Genomic DNA, 11506 nt, shown 5'->3' with positions numbered 1-11506 from the left:
GTATCGAGTCTTCTAGACTAATTAAAGCATGACCTTCCCTGCTATATCTGATTTTGAAAAGCCAAGTGACAATATCTGATGGTATGCCAACTAATTTATTCATGTATAGTGCTGGATATCTGCTCACAGTTCAACACACAGCACAACGCATGACATTGTAGATCAATACAGACACAAGCATATCACAGGAACACTGCAATGGGCCTTTAGAAGGGACTATTCTTAGTTGGGTCAAGCATGATGCCTCATCACCTACTGCTGAGTCTGTTTGCAACCTAGTGTAGGAGACCTCTCACCAGAGTGAGCACACAGGTTTGGCAAAAAAAAAAGACAAGTGATTCGTTTTTTAGGAATTAGTGCAAAAGTGATGTTGTTGAACCCTATGAAGATGGAATCTTGGACACAATTCCACCAGTAAAGATCCAATGGACACAGAAGCCAAAAGTACCAACAATTAAACGAAATTGCAAATGAAACACCATATTTGCTAGTGAGTAAAATATAAATATATACTGTATACGTATCTAGACAAATGGAATTGTTGCCAACCACTGAGATCTACAAAACAATTAAAATAAGACAAAATGTTAGCATAATCAAGGTTAAAGCTAGAATTTAAACTGAGACTGTTGTCATAATCGAAAGCCTTCAATTCTACTGGTTAACAAAAGCATCAGAGCATTTCCGCAAAAATGTTTTTTAGAAACAAAAGCAGCAAACTTAGATTTGGACTTAGCTCATCTTCATCAGACATCAGCCAACGGAGTCGAGACATGCAAAGTTCATGTTCTAAATTTGAAGAAAGTTGCCCCAAACCTCAGTTTTCTAAATTTCTTGATGAAGTTACAGCCAGTGTGCTCCATCCAAGAAGTGATAAGTTTACAGGAAAAACTAAAGGTAACTTTAAGTGCAGTACAAAAAGTATGGATGATATAAACACAACCAAAAATAGTACCAACTGGAAAGAAGACACAGTTTGTAAAGGCTATCTTGAAACAGATACAGACCGTGTGAGGATTGATGGATCCTTTGAGGGAATGTCCATGTCTCAGTGTAAAAAGGTATTAGATGTTGACCTTACATATTTCCAAGAAAGCTCACCTTCAGAACACAAAGTCAAGAGATACCAGGAGAGACCAGATGACATTAATGGTTTTCCAAAGTGTCAGCCAACATTTCTCACTGAAAGCCCAAACGTGGTGAGTTTTTTTATTTAGTAATCTGTATATAAATAATCTGTATAAAATCACTTTGCCATATCACTAATTGCTTCTTATATACCTGTCATTCTGTGATATATATATATATATATACACATACATACATACATATATATACATATATATATATATATATACATAAATGTGTGTGTTAAATCCGTGTGTTTTGAATCAATGTCCCCTTAAGGACAATGGGCGGTCCCTAAACCCATTAAAAACAATGCATTTTGAGCCCGTACATGTACAGGCTTTGTCAATAAGGGGTTAACTTACCACTTTGGTTTGCTTTCTGTGTATCTATAGTAAGCCAAGTATATGTTAAGCTAATTTTTCATTGGCACAAACAAGAACCCATTTTCATTTTTGTAACAAACCCAAATATTTGTAAATAAATTGTAACTTGTGGATCAATATAAAAGCCTTGATTAAAACTGGAAAACACACAACATGCTTCAAGGTGGTTCATATAACACAGTCAGATACATCATTTTTTTTAGTACAGATGCATATTATATGCTCACATTCCCGTGCCAAAATCTTTCAAGGATGGACAATCCTTATTAGACCCCAGTGGCAGCCAATCACCTGTATGTGTGTGTATATATGTGTGTGTGTGTGTGTGTGTATATATATATATATATATATATATATATATATATATATATATAATGTGTATGCATGAAATAAATAGCCTTACAGTAGTGTAACATCATTCTTCATCTTCCTTATACATGGTCCATCCATCATCTGACAAGGTTGCTTAGATCATTGGGGACCCAACAACTGCTTAGTCTGCTTACATGCTAGGGTCATCTATTAATACAAAAACCCAGAAAAAAATAAAAACAGCAGCAAGCAAGCTGACATTGTGCAGAACATATGTGGCGTTTGGGGACTGGGTAATGGGTCATGGGATATCATGAAAACGAGAGCAGAGTTTCTGTATATAGCCTCAGCTCTGATCATTGTTTATATGCTAACTCCTTGTGCTAAATAAAATCAAGTACTGGTTTCTGGAACGGAGTTCCCTAAAAATATCCCCATCCCAGATTTTTAGAAAGGAAATGTAGTCCCTCCCTATACCTTAAATGTGTATATATAATAGATAGGTGCTATTAAAACTGTACTTTAATGTCAGTAAAATGTATGGGATCTATAAATCTGGCCGGGGGCATACGCTGTGTTCGTACCTATAAATGTGTATCAGAAAAAAATCTAATTTAAAAAAAATGCATTTATACCTAGTAGTTTTTCAGCATGCCATATGGCTGCATCTACTCTGATTTCTGTTACTACTTTATGGAATGAACCTGAAAATGAATCCATCGAGAAGCAGGGCTTGTGTCTGTACCGGTCTAGTGAAAATGCTCCATCCAGAAATGTCCACGATGTTCAATTTACTGACATAACCAAGACATCAACCTAAAGGTCACAAATTACCAAAGTGCCTACAGATGGATTATAGATAGATGTATTCAGCCAACTAAGACTCAGTTGTGCTTCCTGTGTTCACGACATACAGAACGCAACTTTATAAACCTGAAATGGAAACATATAAACCGTTTCCCCACAATATGTACCCCTACAGCTGTTGTCAAACGGTAATCACTCTCAACCAGGGGCTGCCTTACAGGGATGGCTCTAGATAGATGACTACATGGATAGATGGATACATGAATAAGGGGATAGATAGATAGATAGATAGATAGATAGATAGATAGATAGATAGATAGATAGATAGATAGATAGATAGATAGATAGATAGATAGATAGATAAATAGATAGATAGATAGATAGATAGATAGATAGATAGATAGATAGATAGATAGATAGATAGATAGAAGGGTTTTGTAATGATTAATTAGGCATTTAAACATAAGCTACACAAATGATAACAATAACATTTCTCATTTAAGTGAAGAAAACACTATCCATGTGACAGGTATACCGCAAAATCTTGTGTGGGTAAAAGAGAAGCAGCTAAACTGATTCATTGACTTACATTGACAACTATTAGTTGTGTGGCAATCTGTTTTTATGGTGCAGGGGGGATAGAAAGTTACATGTTAAATTTGTAAAATGGTTCAAAAATGAGCAACAAGGAGGTGGGTTTCACAGTTGCCCGAAATACACATAATGAGTTCTGCCACGGCTGGGATTAAATATTAGACATGTAATATGTTCAGGTCATGTTATTTTTTTTATTATTAGTTGTGGTGACAGCTCGTTGATAATCTAATTAAATCACTCTGTTGGCATTTGTATACCTTTTTTTGTGCATATGTGTGTGTGTGTGTGTATATGTGTGTGTATATATATATATATATATATATATATATATATATACACATATACCATATTTATACACATATATACACACACACACATATATGTGTATATATTATATATTACACATTACAAGAAAAAAGATTATAATTTCAAGAACAATGTATATGAGAAATCAACAATTAGTCGTGTTCTCTCTGTTTAAAAAGTAATGAAAAAATTTAAGTATCATTATGACACTCAATTGACACTTAAAAAGACAAAAAATAATTGAGTTTTTTTAAAACATGATTATTGTCCTTCCCTTTGGTTTTCAGTTTTTATGGATTACTGTATATTAAATAATTCTGCAGGGTTTTTAATGTGTACAGCTGCTGTTTTATGATATAGATTAGTAAAGCTTCCAAAATAAAAAAAATGTCATTAAAACCACATGAACTATGCAGTATGAGAAAAAAGCTATTGTTCACACAAACTTTTAGAGTGATAGTCTGTTTTTGTTTGTTTGTGTTTTTGCATATTTCTCTATCACTTCTACTGCGCCTTTTATCTCTAGCTATTGTTAAGTTGCTGATTATTATTGATTGGTTAAGGTAGCCTTTCCGTTAGGAAAGGAGATGTATAAGTCTTATGTAAAACAAGTCCTTGCGTTAAAACCAAGTATCTAGAAAACAATTACACTGATTACAAAGCACAAGATGTGAATACACAAACTTGGTTATGGTCTAAGTTGTGAAGGTGACAGTTCTCTTTAAGTCTTTCCCATGGCTGGCATTTGAAATAATTATACTCGGTGCTTCAGCATTAGTTCTTACACATTTATAACAGAGATTTCTCATTTTTTTAAAAATGGACAGAAAAGATGTGCAAAATTAGGGGTTTTGAGTGTTTTGAAAAAGGTCATTCATAATTGGTAGTTTAATACAACTCCTGAGATCTGGAGATTTCCAGAAAAAGCTCTTCAAATGATTGTAACTTAATGTAATGAGGCACTTACCATATAGAGGGCTAGTATTCACCATTAAGCTCTACTTTTTAGACATTATTGAACGTTGATTGGTATGGCATGGTGTACAACCATCCCTGGAGAAATCTTGCCCTATATATACAGGGCTGGAGCGGTGATCAGACGGTGGCCATGGCACTTTTTGTGCTCACGTAGTGTGTGGCATTGTAGCCCAGTGGCCCACCATTCACATGGCTAGTCCTCGGATATTGTTGTTTAATTCAAAGTTGTTTCTTTATAACATTGATCAGAAAACACCCACACTTTCACACACTCACACTCTTGCCCAAACTCTCTCATATCTCCCTACTGTTTCCGCCAATTACTTCCTGTCCTGCAGCTCCGCTTCTTCTCTTGACTCTTCTTGTTCTTCTGTCTTCTTTCTTCTGCTTCTCCTCCCGGTGAACTTCTGCACATGGGCAGAGCCACTGGGCACACTCTTTCCCTCGATAGGAGAAACAGAGGAGAGGCTTTTCCCTGTGCTAAGTGAGGCCTGGCTGTATGTATTAGACGTGTGCATTCATATTCACACAAATTGACCGAATTTTAGTAAATTCAGTGATTCATATGAGCTCCCCCCACAATTCAGATGAAGCTCTGGCTTTTCATCTGAAATTTGTGGGTCCACATTCACTCACACTCTCTCACACTTGCATTCTCGTTCACTCTGTCATGCTCTCTGAATGTTTCCCTACCTTTTCTGCTGATCGCTTCCACTTCTGCCAACCACTTTGACTATCGCATCTTCTTTATCATCTTTCTTCTATGTTCTCCCTTCTCTTCTTTCTTCTCCATTCTATTTTCAATCCTTAATCCGGTATCTTTTTCTTCATCCGCATCTCTGCTGTCATAACCCTGCAACTCCCGCCAAAATAGCATGGTAACGTCCTCCCCGATCCTCCAATCAGAGAAGAGGACGTCACCGAAAGAGAGGCTCTACCAACTGAGAGGAATATGGCAGCGCTTACAGCGACCTCATCTCCCCGATCCTCCAATATATGTTATATGTCCATCTTACACATTGTGTAACGTTGTTCCAAATATTAACACTTTGACTGCTAGTGTGAAAACCAATACCCTGCTTAAATGATATAAAGCTGAAATGTATTAGTTCAACTCACATGTAGAAGCTCCATTTAACACTCTGAGCACAGTACCAGCGAATATAGACAAGATCCTCCACTTTAGTGCTTCAGATTACACTGGACAGTGAAACAGGGTTATTTTGGGTTTGGATTTTTTTAGGTTTTTTTTCCAGTAAGAAAAAATGTGGTCACGCAACATTACCGCCATAGGACTGAGTAAGGCATGTCTATCTTTTTCATAATACTTTAATTTAAATATGCTTGCTTAAGAGACCTTTGCTAATGTAATATATTAACTACATCTGCTTTTCAACTCATGAGGCTGTGAACTGGACAAATAGCTAATAAACATTGAGTATCAATTTCACAGTAAGTGGAAACGGCCCTGTGAGTGTTTTGCTTTACCCATCACTTTACACATTGCACCATAATATAAAGATGACTCGGGATTACAAAGATATTTCCTTGAAGTTATTCTATCCCTGTAAAATGTGTCTTGGGAGGTGTATGAGACCCTTGACTTTGCATTAAGCTGAACACAGTGCTAACTAATCCCTGTTTGAAAACCTCAATCTCTCTGATTTCACGCTATACTAGCAAACCTTTTAAAACTGAAATTGCCAGATCCACCAGAAGTCCAAAATTATATATTCAGAAAGATTTTGAATATAGAACAATTTTATTTGGAATGTACATATTTCGTGGTTTACTAGCCCTAGAATTTTTGAAGCTGAGCGGGCCCAGAGATGTCTTCTTCCCTTACCATTAAAGAGCTGGATGAAGGGGTTAGAGTTGAACTGCAGAGGTTCACCACAAACTGGCTCATTGTAGCAGAGGAAATAGTTGAGAAGTGGGTAGGACAAAAGACCTCTAAAACAAAGTTGCTCACTGTTACAGGGTTGGTTAAGTTAAGTTGTCCCAGACTTTGTTGGGAACTCTGGAGCTTGGATTCTTCCTGACCTCATCAGCGCAGTTCAATGCTCATACCAGTGAACTCAGCATGGTCCCTGAAGCACCTTTCATTGCCCTTACCATTGAACTGAGCAGGGTCCCTGAGGCACCTTTCAATGCTCTTACTTCTAAACACAGCAGGATTCATGACACTTTTCAATGTCTTTACCACTGGACTCTTTAGGGTACTTGAGACATATTTCATTGCTCTTACCAGTGAACTCAGCAGGGTACCTGAAGCAACTTTCATTGTCCTTATCACTGAACTTAGCAGAATCCCTGAGACATATTTCAGTACTATTACCATTGTGCCCCAGAGACTCCCTGTACAACTATTTAGTAAGGCTGATTTGTGAGTTTTCACTATCTGCAAAGAGTTTACCCTTACTGATGAGAAACACACCAACCTATCTGTACATCCATTTATCTTGTCCTATCCTTTGAATACTGCACAGTTCAGCTTTCTATGAGTTCTTCTCATCCGCATTTTTATTCATTCTGCTGACAAGCTTTTGTTTGGTTCTAGAATTGTGGATGTTGCTTCTATTATCTAAGGAACATGTCAAGTGTATTTTCTGTCAGTTTCATGCATTTTTCTTCTTAATTTGAAGTAATTCATCAGGTGTCACGTGGAATCATGGACTATTACAAGTACAATTCTACAAATAACCCTATTCTCCTCTGCTACGTTCCATCTAACAGTCCATTCGACACTCTTGCCTTAAAAATGATGTTCTACTTTATTGGATCAAGATAGCTTTAATGAAGGCTTGGTCACAAGCCTTACAGCACCACAGCTTCATATTATCAAGATGTAGCCCAGCTACCTCCTTTGTTTCTGATGTATAAATCCTGGCCAATTGAACTGTAGACCTACTAACAAAGGTCTTTTTAGGGTATCCAAACCATTGCCCATCACATTATTATTATTATTATTTTTAACTCTCATAAACATGGCAGTATGCTTAAGCTCTGCTGAGTTAATTAGGAGTTGGTCTACATACCTTTCCAATGATTGGCTTTGTTAGGATATTACTAATATCACAAGTTTTTGTGATTTTACTTTTAAGAGCAATTATTTATTAAGTTGAAAATTGACATAGAAATGTAAACATGTTAGAATATAAGGCATATAAGAGTCATTTGCCCCATCTACTTTAACCACCTTTATTATATGATATAAGATCTAGAACCTTACTTGGTCCATGGTCTAGTTTTACATTCAGGATAGTCTTATGTCTGTCCATTCATGCTTCAATTATCCCACTTTACTAATTTCCAACATTACTTATGAAGACCTATTCCACTTATCCACTACCTTCTCTGAGAACAGTACCTCCAAGTCTCTGGCCATTCAGTTTTAGAATTTGACCTATTATCTTAGCATTTCTCATTTTGAGATATGCCTCTCTCCCATATTTGAATTATTGTATGTATTAAGTATTTCTACCACATCCTCTAAGGAATTATAATAATTTACTTAAATAACCATTTAATAAGTATGGTTTGGAATACCTAATAGGTTCAACACATTCTAAGCATAGCCCTAGCCTCAAATAAATGGAGAGAGAGAAAAAAGTTACCCAGTAGGAAAACAAAGATGTTTCCAACTAAAACTAAGTAAAATATGGACTTGTGCTCCAAATGACAGTGATTTGGACTATAAACTCTTAGCAAATTGTCAGATATGGCTATGAGGACAGTAAGATGAACTCAAATTAAGTATTCGGCAAATATAAAGAAAGACGATGTTGGTTCATACAAAGGTTTTAGATACGAGAAATCTTGATCAACCATCAGTTGTTTTAAAACGTGAAATCTCAGCATATTGTATTTTGTAACCTAAATTTTTATTGTTACGATTTGTATCGCAATAGCTGTGAAAATGATACATTAATGTCATTTTGATTTGCAATGTTACCTTTCCATTTATTTACATTTAGCTTTATATGCATGTAGCGTAGACAAGCAAGAGAGCGTGACGTTTCAACTTTTCTCTGAGAAATCCAGCAGGCACAAAACCTGTTACTTGCTTTTTCCTTTTTTTTTTCCTCCCCTCATTTTCAGCTTTAGCTCTACAACTGAGTCATTCTCCTGCCTATGGCTCGTGGGTATACAGGGCTTCTGCAGAGTGCTGCATTATTTCCCTGTTTAATCGGACAATGTTATTTTCTGCTAATGCAGATTTTGTTTAGCCTCTCTATGTAGACACTTGCTTTATACCGGCAGTAAGACTTGAACCTTATATATATTGCTGCTGAGTGAAAGAATCGAGCATCATTCACATGAGTATCCTGTTTGATTTCTTGTAGGCCTTCGCTGCAGACATGGAAAAAATAAGGTAAGTGTCATTTTATTTACAATTAAATATATGCTGATTAAAAAAAAAAATCCACATTTTTAGTAATCCTTTTGCTGCTAGATCTCAAATGCTGGATTGTATTGCATGACAATACAGGTTTACTGTATGATGTGGAAATAATCATATTTCTATATCATTTATACTTATAATACATACATTTAATCCTTATAAAATATTTACCTATACAGTTTTTATTACCGATAAATGCATATATTATTTACAAACTGTATTTCTACACTTGTTTCCTCAATCCAAACTGTTTGATATTTTTTTATTTTATTTTTTTAACTGCAGTGGGTAGAAAATGTAAAAAAAAAAAAAAATTACTAGTGAGTGCCCTGATGAGTGAGCAGTGCATTCTGTGGCAATGAGCCAAACATAAAGGGTTAAACATTTGATTATGTGCTTTGCTTGCTTGTAACACTGTTCCTGGCATATGTTGTCTGTTTTTGTATTTTTTGGGACGCAGCATCCAAGTGTCTCTTTGTGTGCAGCTGTGTCATATTGTACTGTAACAGTTTGAAGTCTTATTGTACTGTGTTTTAAAATGAGCTCTGATGTTGTGTAGGCATTTCCAGTGTTTAGAAGGTTGCTGTGCAAAATACGCTATCATTCTTCCTTCGCTGCTCCTAATTACCCGTTCTACAGACAGTCTCGTATGTTGTATATAAAATAAACCAACTGAAATTGCCCACAAACAGTTTAGTTAAAGAAATGTATGATTTAGATCGGGTTACTTCAGTTTATGCATCTAGGAAGGGTGTTGGGAATCTATTGAAATAATACCATATTATCATCTTTATGGCACAATGGTTGGGAAAGATAGTGGCAACTTAAAAATCCATTGATAAAAGCACAAGCCACAGTAGATACAACGTTTCACTGTGAGTTAATAGTTAAACAGATAGGACCCTCACCGCGCATGTACACAACACAGCTTAATAAGATTGTACTGACATCAAAAGGCTATGATACTCATCAAATGTCAGACACAGTTTTCTAAATGGCAAAGGATAGGAAGTAGATTCATTAAAACATCACTACACAGAGAATACACCGGTCCCAAGTGACCAATTCGCTGCATTATTTATACCCATTCATATCAATCATACCATTTGGTATTACCCTGTTAATTTCATTATAAATCAAATTAACGGCCTTTACTGTAACTCATGCCATGGACCTATAGATGTTACACTCTGATAGGAGTTTAATTTCTTTATTTGTAATCGTAAACTCAACACATTTCTGCAGTCTTAAATAAATGAATGTATCTATTCCTTCATTCAAGAGTAAGAATTCTAAATGTATTTAATATTTCTCCATTTCACTCATTAGTTGAATTACTCCCTTTTACTTACAAGACCGCATACAATGTAGTAATCATCATACTGTTTGATAATAGAGAGTAACCAGTAAGGAAATTTAATTTTCCCTGTTTTATTAACACATTTTGTTTTGCATTTTGTACATGGTTTAAATATGGGCAGCATAAAACTGAATTTCACACCGTCACCTCCCTATATAGAAGTAAATGCTTGGCTATTCATTCACACTTTATTCCCATCTCAACAGCGATCAGGAAATACTAACATTACTCCAATGAACAGCATGCATTTGGTGGTAATCCATTGTAAAATACCCTACACAACGCTAAACAGTTATTAAATGGAACAAAAACACATATTTAATAGCACATTGGTATTTTTACAGTTGAGAGCTTTATCTTTCTTGATTTATAAAACCTCTGTCGGTGTATTAACGAAAAACAGTAACTTTAAGATGCTGTAATCAGAGGAAATATTCCCAGAAAAATAAATCCATAAGAAGTTCTAATTTATGGACAATATCTGTTTGTTCTCAATCCAAAAATGTCGAGTGGAAACAGTATTTTGATCATAGAACCCGGGTGACTGATGATGAGTCATTTAAGGAATAGTCAAGTCAATATGTTTTTCCTAAGAGAAACACTAGAATAGCTGGTCTATAAGTTAACTTCTGGCTACCTGGCCTGTCTGGTAGGCTAACATGCCTATGGTAGTGCAGAACGCACTTAGGGGTCAATCATGAAACCAATTAAAAGGGGCAAAAGCAATTGAAACTTGTGACCATAGGAACTTCAGCAAATACTGATTTTTATTAAAATCTGCATCTTGTGAACCCAGGTGTGGTACTACAAGAGGCCACCACAGATATTCGTGGAAGCATTGAAGAGCAAAAAATAAATGTTTTTGCCATAATGGATGGCAATGGAAGCTGCCATACAGATGCAATTGAAGTGTTTCCTTTACTTAATAAATATAAGATAACATCATGACCTAATCTACATCTAGGTAAAAAAGTCAGATAAGACTTACGCATTGTACAATGTGCGTAACGCCTTATATGTACTTTGTTGTCATTATAACATGGCTTATAACTACCCCTTGCACGTACAGCACCATACTGTGTACATTGTCATTTCAGAAAGCATTGCTTTGACAAAATCAATTAAAAAAATAAGCTCTTTCTCCTTACATGTAAATCGAGAGATATCCCCATCAAGATATCTCTCTGGATGAAGTGTCATAACTTACACAATAAAGGTGCGTTTTCA

The 11506-nt window shown here is 35.7% G+C and overlaps 1 protein-coding gene across 1 annotated transcript in view; it reads left to right on the top strand.

The window, feature by feature from the left end:
* The first annotated feature begins 692 nt into the window (after positions 1–692).
* LOC149277541 (brain-enriched guanylate kinase-associated protein-like) overlaps positions 693–11506 on the top strand; it is a 74488-nt gene continuing 63674 nt past the window's right edge. Inside the window, exons 1-2 of the mRNA XM_089502745.1 lie at positions 693–1199; positions 8861–8889. Of these exons, the coding sequence (XP_089358871.1) occupies positions 693–1199; positions 8861–8889 (536 nt within the window). The remainder of the gene's footprint in view (positions 1200–8860; positions 8890–11506) is intronic.

Source organism: Sceloporus occidentalis, unplaced genomic scaffold (assembly GCF_023333645.1).
Source record: "Sceloporus occidentalis isolate IW3139 unplaced genomic scaffold, rSceOcc1.0.p SCAF_210, whole genome shotgun sequence".
Classification (NCBI taxonomy): domain Eukaryota; kingdom Metazoa; phylum Chordata; class Lepidosauria; order Squamata; family Phrynosomatidae; genus Sceloporus; species Sceloporus occidentalis.
Note: the sequence above shows the minus strand (reverse complement) of the source record. Positions and strands in the feature narration are given on the sequence as shown.